We start from the raw sequence: 14,805 nt of genomic DNA on the forward strand, positions 1-14,805 counted from the left end.
CCTTATCTTGAGAATGTGACTTCAAAGAAGTTCTGGGATTACATATTAATGAACCAAAACCTGCAACCATTCTAAAAGACAAAAGACTGAACAGCAATCTAGATTGGTTCAATATATCGTTTAAGTTGCATGACATGGTGATCTTTTACTATAAATCATGGTCCACAACCACCTGAAGGAGCAGCGCGCCAAAAGCTAGTGCTTCCAAATAAACCTGCTGGACTATAACCTGGTGTTATGTGATTTTTATCTTTGTCCACCCCAATCCAACACCGGCTCTTCCACATCATAAAGTAGGGGTGAGACAGAAACCAAATGTGCCGAATTCTGTTTAGTACAGTAGTGTGGGCAATCGTATGAATGGTTGTGTCTTTACCTCTGAACCAGGAGGCCTGGGTTCGAGTTCTACCTGCTCCAGAGGTATTATGACACCCTGAAGAAATATCTAATGTGCGCTGTCACATTGAAGGGGAAAACCGGATGGTCATTCCCCGATGTTGCTGCTGAGTTTCGCCAGCAATTTCTGTTTTTGTCTCAGGTCCCTAGCATATACAGTTTTGTTTTTGTTTTTATTATAAAACCCGGAGGTCCTGTTCCTGGCCTCAGGTAGAAACAGGAATTTCAGCGGAAAGTTGGAAATAGGCTCCTTTCCCCCCTCCCCAGCAAACAGAGCTTTAGAATAGACATAATGCAGAAAGAACTAAACAGAAACTGAGGGGTTTGTTTTCAGGATGAGAGAGAACAGAATAATGCTTCTCTGAGTCTACAATGTCGTTGGTTTGTATTTCTGCAAATGTTAAACGATACAAAAGGGAGTGAAGTGATGAGTTTGCTACAAATGTGTACTGTATTGTGTACCCATGTACAAGGTGCAGTGAGATTGAAGACAGAGGGCAAATTTCTTGAAGTTGACACAGAGGTGCGTGGTGGTGATGGGAACAAAATTGTTTCAGTTTATGTAGAAAAAGGTATTAGATTAACTTTTAAACGACTGAGGTTTGATTTTTTTTAAGAGTAAGAAAACTGACGGCGGCGATGATCTGAAGTTTTAATCCCAGGTGAAGTCAGTGAGTGGGATCAGGTTAATGTCCCATCGGCGCTGAAATGACACAAAGTGGCGCGTTGGCTTTCTCACTCGCCGGCAGCTTTTCCAGAGCTCGGCGGGAATCGCTCCAAACATCCAACTATTCAATCCCTGGCAGCAGGTCACAGGCAAACACGTGAGGAGGGGGAACGGGAAAACGCGGAAGGCCCAGGCAAGTCGGTCCAGCTGCCAGTCACTGCCCCGCGGGCCGGCTCCCTGCAGCATTGAAGTGACCCGCAGCCTGTAACAATGTCGCAGCTCCCTCTCAGTAACAACCTGCACACAGAGGAGACTGGCCATCAGAGCAACACCTCCCTTCAGAACGTCCAAATGTTGCTGAAAGCGGCCAGTTATATAGAACGGATCGAGACAGAAAATGAGAGTAAGTATGGGTATTCCTGACTGTCTGAATTCGCATGAAAAATAAATACGCGTTAGCCTCCACTGCCTGCGCTGTTAGCTGTAGTTAAACTGCACAGCACAACACACTGAAGTTAACCGTTTAGTAATCCACCGAAACCCAAACCTTTCTGTAGGACCATATTATTATAAAGCCTCCCACAGCTGTGCTCTGCCAAGCTCTCTGTTTTAAAACAGAGTTAAGAAAAATAGTATAAACATCTGAAGAGAAGCTTCGTTTGGTTGGAAGTATTGATGGTTGGAGGGCAAGGTATAGAATATGTATAATGTAATAACCAAGATATAGAATAAAAACCAAGTTGCTGTGATGGGAAAGATCAACCAGAGACGCTGGTGTATCTCGTTGTTGTCTCTAGATTTGAGCAGATGAAATATGAACAATATGTTCTTTGTCTTACAACGATCGAGGATTGGGACTAAATCAGAGAAAGGTATTAGCGTTGGCCTTAAATCTGTTGCAAAGTGAGCAGAGAAAATACACTGTACAGCAAAATCTCCTTTGCTTTTGTAAAAGACAAGCAGCCCATTGTTAGTGCGATGTTCTTTCATCTCTGCAACGTAGCAGAAGCGATTCCTGTCTTATCTTTCCCAGACGATTGCGTGACCAACCAAAGATATGCAAAGTGCAGTTCTGCAAAATATCAGTTGTTTTTATATAAAAAGTTCGATGTCAGGTAAATTTTCAGTGCAACGGCCACGTGCTTTGAAAGCTACAGACAAGTGATGTATCAGCCACAACCTGGCATGTGTTGTATTGTACAAGTCCCAGACATCTGGTGCAATCTCTCGGCCACTCTCCATAACCAACCAAACCCGCTTCTCCCCAACCCCCCCTCAACACAACACGGTAACAATGCCCTATCAACAGTTATATGCATCTATAATCCAGCCATTTCTTTTTAGTAAATAAAAGTCTAATTAGATTTGTTGCTTGCCAGTAAGACGCTGTTTTTCAAACATTGGTGCATCGTTTAAAAATGATGAGGACACCTGTCAAACAGACCCAGCCTATTTCTGAACAATCTGAGCACCAGCACTTTATTTCAGTTGGCCTCTGAATACATAACAATTCATAGGTTGCTGTTTATAACCAAAGGAGAATATATCCTATTAGACTGTAACAGGAAAGTACTGTGATTTCTGAAATAAAAACAAAACACTGAAAAGACTTAACATAGAAAGAGAGACTGGAGTTAACGTTTCAGGTTGATGACCTTTTGTCAGAATAGTTTTAGGTCGACTTCAACCAACTCTACTTATAGTTGGCCTCCACGGACTGAGAAGTTTTTACATAGTTTCAATATGACTACAACTGAGTCTGCATGACCTTTAAGCATCAATAAATTGGCAAATTGTATTAATCTAAGAAGAATGTTAATCAAATTAAATAATCCTAAAAATATCAGAATGATAAAGTTGATTGATGGTCAATTGAGGGAAAACATTTATTTTACGCTTGCATTTAATTCTTGTAAATATTGCCTCCCCCACTTCATACAGAACAGATACTTTATTCTCATCTCGCTAATCCATCGTTTTAAGTCTCTGGTAGTTTGATTAGTTGTGAAGCTGCACAGTTTAGAAACAGACAAATCAAAGTTATATTTTTTTAAAATGTAAATGTATTGTGTTCAGGAGCTGAAAGTTGAGGTTAGCAAATCCAACTGTTTTCAAACAAATTCTGTCCAACAGAACTGCATTTCAGCAGATCTGTAGCCATCTGATCTCAAAGAAAAATGGAACTAGAGCAGGGCATTTCTTATTCTTTATCTATCTTTCATTTGTTTCTTTAACCTCTCGATTTCTCTCGCTCTCCTCTCTCCAAACTTGGTACTCGCCTACACAAATACACTTAGTTCTCATTCAGCCAATGAAAGCTGGGCACTGGTGAGATGACTTTTAAAAAAAAACTTCAATAATGTAAATGCAAAGCAAAGTGAGATTGTCAAACAAGATTTGGGACACGTCTTTGTACAGGCTCTATATGTTACATCTGCAGTGCTGAAGAGCAAAACAATGCATTTGTAATGCAAGCTCACTTAGTTTCCTCAGTTATGTACTGTACTCACATTGGTGCCTATCCAGTATAACAACTCGAGTTCTGGTCTCCACTCAATAAATCAGGTTGGTAAGATATCACTTAATATAAAAACTCTCTCTCCCCTCCCCCCTCACAAAGAAAATGGAGGATATCAATCTAAGCCACTTAAAACACTTTAAGCTCACAGCTGGAGATCTACAGCTGACCCCACACCCCCCCCCCCACTGTCTGCATAACTTGAAAAAGCAATGAACATCTACTTTAAATGGGAGAAATAGGTTGAACCAGTTAATGAATCAGAAATGATTTCTATTTCTAAATTCTCCTCCCTCTTGCTCAATACATTAGCTGATAGCTACATGTGATTACAGGGTAATTGGGAATACAGAAGTGGATAACTGCATTTGAGAGTGTAACAGCCATTCTTCTGCACATTATCTTAATTCCCATTTAACACAGATGTATGTGAGGGGGATTGTCCTGACCCCTAGGATCAAGTCCTCCCTGCTCCAGAGATGTGTAATAATTTCTCTGCACAGACTAATTAGTTCTTGGAGGTAGGACACATGTGGAGCAGAGATAGTGTCCTGCCTTTGAGCCAGAAGCCCTAGTCCCAGGAGGAATGTAATAAAGTCTCTGGATGGGTTAATTAGAAAATATCTGTTTGCACTGAGGGTAGGGATCTTGTATTTGTGACAGCACCATTCCATCTGAGCCATGTGATCTGGGTTCAAGTCCCACCTACACCGGAAGTGCATAATAACACTGAACACATTGAGATGCAGTTGTAGTGCCCCGACTGCTGGACCAAGAGTCCTGGGTTCAAGTCTTACGAGATCCAGAGATGTGTAATCACATCTGACAGATTGATTAGAAAATATTTTCATGCACTTGGAAGGGTCTTGTGGTGCTGTGGTACTGTTCCTACCTGGGTCAGAGGGTGTGGATTCAAGTCCAGAGATATGCCAAAACAGATTGGTTAATGATGCCTGTACTTGCCAGGTCAGGTGGTGGTGGGCAAAGGGGGTAAACTGTCTATCCACAGAAATTCAAAAAAATTAATGTGTTTGCAATAGGAACTCTTGGGTGCAGCAGTAGTGTATCTACTTCTGCTCCAGGAGACCTGGGTTCAAGACCATAAACATAGGAGCGGAAATTAGACCAATCATAGCTATTAAGTTTCTCAACTCAACTCCATTCTCCCACTTTGTCCTTGTAACTACTTTATCCTCAAGAACCGATCTATCTCAGTTTTAAATATACTCAAGGGCCTGGTCTCCACAGCCTTCTGCATCAATGGATTGCATAGATTCGACATTCTTGCTGAAGTTTCTCCTGATCTCCATTCTAAAAAGATCTTCCCTTTACCTGAGGGCATAGCCTTAGAGTCCTAGTCTCTACCAATGGAAACATCCTCCCAATATCTATTCCGACCTGGCCATTCAGTACACTATGTTTCAATTAGATTTCCCCCCCCAACCTTTTAAATGCATTCAGATATAACACCTTAATCCTCTATTAACCATCTTTCTTCTCATTGCCTCACTCGTTCTAATGGTGAGTAATTGATTAATGGACTAGTTGATTAGAAAATGTGGCCTCATGGTATTATCACTGGACTACTCAGATCTGATCATGTTCTGGGGCACTGTGTTTGAATCCCATCATGCCAGACACTGGAATTTAAAAAGTAGTATGGACTGCAGTTTTAATCTTGGTGCACTTTTTGACAAAATGGTGAACTAAGAGCAGTTTGCTAGGTGTTTCTAATCATATCCTTTCTAATCAATGGCAATGGATGTTATATATACAAGTTTCTTAGGTTTTGGCACTAAAATAAAGTATGTGGCTAAATGGTGTTGCTATAGTTTCAATTTCTCTGGTTAACATGCGGCTTCTGTTGAACAACAGTCCCCCAGGCCACATTTTTACATGTGCTAGCAGTCACTCATTACTTCAGTTAACCACTATTCTTTCGTGTGTGAAGGGGTCATCTGGCACACAGTGGTAATATTCCTACCTCTGGGCCAAAAGGTCTGGGCTCAAGTCCACCTGCCATGGAAGTGTGATGGAGCATGTTCAAACAAAGTTAACTCTTTTCCTCATGTGGAGAGCCAATGTTGGCAGTGTATTTAATTGGAAGACAAAATATGGTTTGTTCTTACCCAATATTTATTGATGTGGAACATTTATTAGAGTTTACTGGGTCGGTTTTCATCACTCTTCCCACCTAAAGCACTACCTCTCCTACATGGGAACACAGTCCAATTTTCTCATCCTTAAATGTCATACCATCATGTTTTCAAACTGATTATGAAATAGCTATTGGAGACATCGAACTAGGTGGAGGTGGGTACTGCAGATGCTGGAGATTCAAGTCAAGATTAGAGTGGTGCTGGAAAAACACAGCAGGTCAGGCAACATCCGAGGAGCAGGAAAATCGACATTTCGGACAAAAGCCCTTCATCAGGAAAACTTTCTGACCAGCTGTACTTTTCCAGCACCACTCTAATCTTGACTTTGAATTTGGTCTAGTCCTGGATGTAAGTTTGCTCGCTGAGCTGGAAGGTTTGTTTTCAGATGTTTCGTCACCATGCTAGGTAACATTGGTGAGTCTGCGGTGAAGCGCTGCTGTTAAATCTGGCTTTCTATTTATGGGGTTTTTTTTTTAAGGTGGATGATGTCATTTCCAGTTCTTTTTCTCAGAGGGTGGTAAATGGGGTCCAAATCAGTGTGTTTATTGATGGAATTCCTGGTGAAATGCCAGGCCTCTACGAATTCTCATGCAAGTCTGTTTAGTTTGTCCTAAGATGGATGTGTTGTCCCAGTCAAAGTGGTGTCCTTCATCGATATGCAAGGATACTAGTGATAGTGGGTGTATCCTGGTGGCATGTTTTCTGCCTGTTTGTCTGATGTAGTGTTTGTTACAGTCCTTGCACAGTATTTTGTAAGTGATATTCATTTTATCTTGGGTCTGCTATGTGGATGACACCTTTATCACAAAGCAGAACAAATCTACAACACCATCAATATCCTGATTTTTTTAAATGTGAATTTTATGTCAAAGAGAACAACAGACTCCCATTCCTAGGTGGGACAGTAATCCAGTTAATGGAGAACTTCAAACCAGTTTCTACAGGAAAGCAATACACACAGACCAAATACTTAACTACAGAAGCAATCATCCCAACACTGACAAATAGAGGTGCATCAGGACATTATTTCAAAGAGCCACAACACACTGCAGCACCCAGGAACTATGAAAAGCAGAAAACATACCTATACAACATATTCAAAAGAACAGATACCCAATAAACAGTCGGCCAATTCCTCAGCAACAAACCAAAAAAGCAGACAACATATTCAGAAACTCGAGCCACATTATCTTACAAAGGCATCTCCAAAATGACTTCCAGATTACTCAGACCCCTTGGCATCATGGTAGCCCACAAACCTACCAACACACAAAAATCTAAAGATCCAATAAAAATAACCAGCAAAATGAATGTCATTTACAAAATATCATGCAAAGACTAACAAGCACTATATCAAACAGACAGGCAGAAAACACGCCATCAGGATACATGAACACCACGTAGCCACCAAAAGACATGACCCACTATCACTAATATCCATGGTGGAACAATACATCCATCCTAGGACAAGCTAACCAGAGACATGCATGAGAATTCTTAAATGCCTGGCATTCCAACTGGATCTCCATCAATAAACACATTGATTTGGCGAATGCGAGTACTGCAGATGCTGGAGATTAGAGTCAAGAGTGTAGTGCTGGAAAAGCACAGCAGGTCAGGCAGTCTCCAAGGAGCAGGAGAATTAACATTTTCATTAAGGGCTTTTGTCCGAAATGTCTGAAAATGCCCAATCTCAAATTCAAGCTGATTAGTACTTGCCTGGGAATACCAAGTGCAGTAGATATCAAACCCAAAGAAAAAATGAATTTAATTGCTCTGAAAATACACAGGGTTTAAGCCTCAAAAATAAACCGATTATCTTGGCCTTATGTCGTTCAATCCACCTCCATAACCAGCGCTCCTCAAACATTCCAAAAGATTCCCCTGGCCTCAGAAACTACTCAGACGCCATTAGCCATGCGGCTGATTGATGATGTCACTTCCGCCTCCATCATGGCCACTCCCACAACCACTTCCGCCCCTCACAATTCCTCATGCATCACACGTGACATCACTTCCGCCCCTCACATCATCACTAATACCACACGCTCAGTGACTTCCGCCACTCCTACTGCCGTGTCTGCCACCACTTCATCCCCACCAGCGCTACTCACCTGCATTCTGCTGACATGCCCCCCACAGACCCCACTGTCACAATCCCCACACCCCAGAACCACGAGGGGAACACTACACTTGCTCATGACTCCACCCCCATTCCCCCCACCATCACACCCACTCCAGGTACTGGCTCCGTCCCCACTCCCAGCTCCAGCTCCACACCCACACCAGATCCCAGCTCCCAGCCCTGCTGAGGCTTCACCATCCCTCCAGACCTACCCCTCACTGAGGACGAATGATCAGTCCTCAGCAAAGGACTCACCTTCATCCCCCTCCGTCCATGCATCAATGAATTTAATACACGCCGTGACGTCAAACACTTCTTCTGCCGCCTCCGCCTCTGAGCTTACTTTCACAATCAGGATTCCCGCCCACCTTCCGAGGACCCCTTCGCCCACCTCCAACACACTGCATCCACCTGGACACCCCGCGCTGGCCTATTACCTGCCCTCGACCTCTTCATTTCCAACTGTCACCGGGGCATTAACCGCCTCAACCTCTTTCTCCCCCCCCCCCCCCCCCACTCCAACCTCTCACCCTCACAACACACAGCCCTCCAATCCCTCTGCTCCAATCCCAACCTCACCATCAAGCCAGCGGATAAAGGGGGCGCAGTGGTAGTCTGGCGCACTGACCATTACACTGCTGAAGCCAAACGCCAACTCGAGGACACCTCTTCCTACTGCCCCCTCGACCATGATCCCACCCCCCATCACCAAACCATCATCTCCAGACCATACAGAACCTCATCACCTCAGGAGATCTCCCACCCACAGCTTCCAACCTCATAGTCCGGGAACTCCGCACTGCCCGGTTCTACCTCCTTCCCAAGATCCACAAGCCTGACCACCCCGGCCGACCCATTGTCTCGGCATGCTCCTGCCCCACTGAACTCACCTCGACACTGTCCTATCCCCCCTAGTCTAGGAACTCCCCACATACGTTTGAGACAATACCCACGCCCTCCACCTGCTCCAAGACTTCCATTTCCCTGGCCCCAATGCCTCATCTTCACCATGGATATCCAATCCCTCTACACCTCCATCTGCCATGGCCAGGGCCTCCAAGCCTTCCGTTGTTTCCTCTCCAGACGTCCCCAACAGTACCCTTCCACCGACACTCTCATTCGTTTGGCTGAACTGGTCCTCACCCTTAACAATTTCTCCTTCGAATCCTCCCACTTTCTGCAGACCAAAGGGGTAGCCATGGGCACATGTATGGGCCCCAGCTATGCCTGTCTCTTTGTTGGCTACGTAGAACGGTTGATCTTCCATAATTACACCGGCACCACTCCCCACCTCTTCCTCCACTACATTGATGACTGCATTGGCACCACCTCGTGCTTCCGCGAGGAGGTTGTGCTATTCATCAACCTCACCAACACATTCCACCCTGACCTTAAATTTACCTGGACCACCTCTGACACCTCCCTCCCCTTCCTGGACCTCTCCATCTCCATTAATGATGACCGCTTGACACTGACATTTTTTACAAACCCGACTCCCACAGCTGCCTGGATTACACGTCTTCCCACCCTACCTCTTGCAAAAATGCCATCCCGTATTCCCAATTCCTCCACCTCCACCGTATCTGCTCCCAGGAGGACCAGTTCCACCACAGAACACACCAGATGGCCTCCTTCTTTAGAGACCGCAATTTCCCTTCCCAAGTGGTTAAAGATGCCCTCCAATGCATCTCGTCCACATCCCGCACCTCCACCCTCAGACCCCACCCCTCCAACCGTAACAAGGACAGAACGCCCCTACAACCCACCCTCCCGTCCTGGCACCTTCCCCTGCCACCGCAGGAACTGTAAAACCTGTGCCCACACCTCCTCCCTCATCTCTATCCAAGGCCCTAAAGGAGCCTTCCACATCCATCAAAGCTTTACCTGCACATCCCCTAATATCATTTATTGTATCCGTTGCTCCCGATACGGTCTCCTCTACATTGGGGAGACTGGGCGCCTCCTAGCAGAGCACTTTGGGGAACATCTCCGGGACACCCGCACCAATCAACCACACCGCCCCGTGGCCCAACATTTCAACTCCCCCTCCCACTGTGCCGAGGGCATTGAGGTCCTGGGCCTCCTTCACCGCCGCTCCCTCACCACCAGACGCCTGGAGGAAGAATGCCTCATCTTCCGCCTTGGAACACTTCAACCTCAGGGCATCAATGTGGACTTCAACAGTTTCCTCATTTCCCCTTCTCCCGCCTCACCCTAGTTCCAAACTTCCAGCTCAGCACTGTCCCCATGACTTGTCCAACCTGCCTAGCTCCTTTTCCACCTTTCCACTCCACCCTCTCCTCCCTGACCTATCACCTTCATCCCCTCCCCCACTCACCCATTGTACTCTATGCTACTCTCTCCCCACCCCCACCCTCCTCTATCTTATCTCTCCACACTTCAGACTCACTGCCTTTATTCCTGATGAAGGGCTATTGCCCGAAACGTCGATTTCGCTGCTCCTTGGATGCTGCCTGAACTGCTGTGCTCTTCCAGCACCACTAATCCAGATTATGTCGTTCAATGCTGAAGCACGGGAGTCACTTACTCAAATAAGGAAGACATTCTTTCCTTTTGAGGACTAATGGTACAGTGGTACAGTTTCTACCTCTGGACCAGTAAATCTGGGTTCAAATCCCAGCTGCTCCAGTGAATGTCATGTCTGAACAAGTTGATTAAAAACATCTACAATCAAGGTGGAAAAAACCCACCTAGGACATGTTCAATTATATTTTGGAGGGGGGAGGTGAAAGAGTGAAGTCAAGAATCATCAGATCAACGACTTATTGAATCTGCTGCACTGTTCAATGGGCCAAAAGGCTGACTTGTATTTCCATCTTATGTCTCATTATTAATACTTATCCTCCACTTTGTTTGGGCTGAAACATTTACATGCTTTGAAAAATGCCATTTGAGATATACATTCATATGAACCAACTTAATTCTGACAATATACTGTAACAAGACTGAAATGCAACAAAATTGAATAACCAAAATCTTCATTAGTGATCCCACTGGACGGCAGCTGATAAACATACATATAATGGAGGGTCAGAGTGCTCAAGAGGATCTAAAAATCACTTTCAACTCCAGCTAACAAAACATTCCATATTATACTAGGTGGAATTAGGATCAATAGTTTGATTTCCAATTGAAAAAACACTTTCAACTGATTTTGTTTTTCACATACTTCAGCTTAACAGCTGAAAATATCTTTTACTCTGCATGCACAAGAAACAAGATCTGATCCTAGGTATGGATAGTCATGGATTACTTAATTTAGTTGTTATGGCAAACAATGCGTGAGAAGTTGTTGATCACTGGGCCTATGGATACACTTCTGAAAGCAGAATCAACGTTAATATTTTGGAGTTTCTCCCTTTAAACTATTTTCAAACACATTATAAATATGCCCTTCCTAAACAAGTTATCTTTGAGATCATTGATTTTTTTGTACATATATCCCATTTTCTACATCGCATTAAGCACACAAGCATAAAAGCAATAAGTTGCATGACCAGTGAGCACGTTTGTGTACAGTTTGAGGCTGGCATTTTCGTTTACATCCATAAAATGCTGCAGAATCTTTAACATCTGACCTGACTCGCTGTAATACGCAGGAGAGCCTCGGTTTCACAGCCCGCTTAAAGAAAAGCACAAACTTTCTCGGAAAGAAAACAAACACCAGTGCTGGAACCCAGCCAAGGTCCCAAGTATACACCAGAACTGATACTACTTTTACTTGACCCATGTTTGGTGTGGAGCAGTGGTAAGCTGCTCGCTGATTTGACAAGGCAATTTGACAATCACCTGACGGAGTGTCACTCCGAAAGCTAGTGCTTCCAATTAAACCTGTTGGACTATAACCTGGTGTTGTGTGATTTTTAACTTGACAAAGAGTAAAAAAATGAGGTCTGCAGATGCTGGAGATCAGAGCTGAAAATGTGTTGCTGGTTAAAGCACAGCAGGTTAGGCAGCATCCAAGGAATAGGAAATTCGACGTTTGGCTTATGCCCGAAACGTCGAATTTCCTGTTCCTTGGATGCTGCCTAACCTGCTGTGCTTTAACCAGCAACACATTTTCAGCTTTTAACTTGACAAGGCAAGTGTTCTTAATCATATGAGAAAATTCTGTTTTAAATAGCTGGTGTATTCAGTATAACACCAAAAACAATGATTTGACCCTCACTCCGCATTATTTTCCTTTTGATGGAACTTAAGTGGAGCAATGCAACAATGTCGTTTCATTATGAATACATAGACTCCCTTGGGTAACACATTGTATTGAGGCACGGATCTACCTTGTGTGTAAAGGATGGGGACCCAGCTGAACTTACCACCAGTATCTAAAATGTTACACTCATCGCTTCGCGCAGCCGCCCCGCTGTCCCGACATGTGCTTGTCCCATGGGGGCGTGGCCAGCGCACTGCCTCGCCCCATGCCGGAGCTCCACCAACCAGAAGGCGGCGGGGCTCTGTGACGTCACTCGTTGCCCCTTTGGCTCCCCTCCCAGCAAACGGCCGCGGTGAGCGCGTAGCCCGGCGGGAATTGTAGTCCGCTCCCCACCTTCGTTCGAGCGGAGCGGACGGAGGTGAGGACTCCATCTCCCGCCGGTCGGTGCGCGCTGACCCTTTTTGGTGGTGGGGGGGCGGGTATCGGTGAGTTGGCGCAGGCGCAGAAGTGCCGCTGTGTCGGAGCCGTCCTCCTCGATCTATCCTGAGGTAAACAAACTTGGAGTGAGAGAGTGAGGAGGGTCGGCTGCTCGCGGATCGCTCGCTCCCCCCACACACCCCCCTTTTTTAACCTTTTTTTTAATTTGTAAAAGTTCGTTTTTTAAAAAAAACCAATTCCATCCCTTTAACTTTTTAATTTTTTTATACCTTATGTATATATAATTATATATACACGACCAAATACAAATAAAATAATGAACTCAGTGCAATCAATCAACATCCAGAGACTGTTAGAAGCAGCTGAGTATATAGAGAGGAGAGATCGAGGTAAAAACCGAACGGCGACTAAACAAATCGATAAATTATTATTTATTTATAAAAATTCAAATCGCCCAAGAGTTCCAACTGCCAGTAACCGCAGTGGACGGAGCAGCCAACAAAACAAATAGATCTCCCTCTCCCTCTCGGTGTGAAACTGCAATCCCCAACAATAGCGCAGGCGAAACAAAAAATACCGAACGCGGCTGAACTTTTGTGTGTGTGTTTTTTTAAAATATAAAGTTGTTGTTGTTGTTGTTTTATTGCCTTTTCTTTTTGCAGAAGCCGAGCACGGATATGCATCGACGTTACCCCGCAATGTCGAGCCGGGGACGAGGAAGAAAATGAAAACCAAAAAGAATTCGAGCAATAGGTAAACAAATGGGGGAGGGGAAACAAAACGCCTCTGGTTTATGTATCTGTAAATGCGTTTTTTAAAAAGCAAAAAGGGCATTAAAGTGCGGGGTAGGTGAAGAGGGAACGGTTAAGGAGCGCTGTTGATGTGGTTGCCTGCCACCGACTGTACCCGCCATTTTATGTGTATTTTTAATTTGTATTTTTCCCCCTCAAACTGCCGCAGTTGTGACTAGAAAGTACAGCAACTTCCCCCACCCCCCAACTCCCGAAAATTTATAAACACATCGAGGTTTTCCTCGGCGACATTTCGTTTGTTGTCTGTGCGCTGAGAAGTGCAAACTGTTGGAGGGAAAAAAATAAATGCAAAGCTAATTATTTTATGGGAGTTCGAGCGCCATCTGTAATCAGCTGATTGTCAGATTTACAGTTTAAAAACACAAACACACACACGGTGATGTGAAATTAAAAGGGGACGCGGAATTATCTGTACATTTTTTTTTCTCTGAATTTTTTAACTCTTGTTACTTGACGCTTGGTTAGTTTCCTTGCCGCAAGAACCCGTAGTTTTAGAGTTGGAAAAAAAATCTAATGCTTTATCAATTTAAGAAAACGCCGAGCACTAATTATCAGTTGTTTTCCTTATCAGAAATGCCCTGGTTGTTGAAGAAATGGTGCACGAATCCCAGGCCTTTCGTTCAGTTCTAGTTTTTACCCATTGTTGTGGTCTCGATGAGATACCACATTTGGTTGAGCTGATAAAAATTTGGGACTAAAGTTTAATGAACTTTAATAATTATTCACAAAAATACTTTAAACGTAAAGATTATAGGTTTAAACTTCCAGTACAGTACAAACTCAATGTCAAGATGTACATGATTAAACTAGGCTGTGTATCCCTGTCCCACTACCACAACTTTCAGTGGAACAGGAAGGGGTAATGTGGTGTAAAGTTAATATTTTCCATGCCAAAATATACACAATTTGTGAAGAATGTCATTAGTCAAGTAACATCTAAATTGTGCATCTTGAGGAAGACATTAACCATCACTATTGTACAGTTCTGTGGGGGTGACAGACCTTGCCATCACCTAATTTCCCATCTAAATTTGCTTCTAAGTCTGTGCATTACAACAATAAATGCTTGTAGCATACTCAGGTGTGACTGATGTCATAGTTGAGACCCATCTTACCCCACCAGATGTCCACACACTTCCATACCTTCTCATCAAACAAACCTGATAACAGCCAAAAGCAGGAGTGACAAATGCATTTATTCCTGTCACTTTTCTATCCCAATTGTAGCACACCTTTCAATAGCATTGCTAAAATCTGTTGAGTCAGCCATAGAAACTGGACCTGGGGTCTTATCTGTCTGTCATGGTCTGCATTTAGTCACAAAGTAAAAAGTCAAGTGTCAACTTGTTAAAGTTCATGGCTAACCAATAAGAAGGCAAATCTGATGGTTACCAAGGGTTATTAGTCCAGAATGGAATTCTGTTGTTTTAGTAATATATTAAGTTTCACTATATGCTTAGAAGCTTTCAAGTATGCATATGCACCACACTCTATAGAACATTATTTAATAACGGAC

At 43.9% G+C, this 14,805-nt stretch overlaps 1 protein-coding gene across 2 annotated transcripts in view; it reads left to right on the forward strand.

Annotated features, from left to right (window-relative positions):
* Window positions 1-1,260: 1,260 nt before the first annotated feature.
* Window positions 1,261-14,805, forward strand: part of mxi1 (max interactor 1, dimerization protein) — a 99,713-nt gene continuing 86,168 nt past the window's right edge. The window contains exons 1-2 of one of the 2 annotated variants that reach the window (XM_060842275.1): window positions 1,261-1,466; window positions 13,140-13,230. In XM_060842275.1, the coding sequence (XP_060698258.1) occupies window positions 1,334-1,466; window positions 13,140-13,230 (224 nt within the window). In that variant the 5' untranslated portion in view covers window positions 1,261-1,333. Of the gene's footprint in view, window positions 1,467-12,608; window positions 12,867-13,139; window positions 13,231-14,805 lie in introns of those variants that run through there. The other variant, XM_060842276.1, reaches the window with a different exon arrangement.

The sequence above is a fragment of the Hemiscyllium ocellatum genome, chromosome 22 (genome assembly GCF_020745735.1).
Source record: "Hemiscyllium ocellatum isolate sHemOce1 chromosome 22, sHemOce1.pat.X.cur, whole genome shotgun sequence".
NCBI lineage: Eukaryota > Metazoa > Chordata > Chondrichthyes > Orectolobiformes > Hemiscylliidae > Hemiscyllium > Hemiscyllium ocellatum.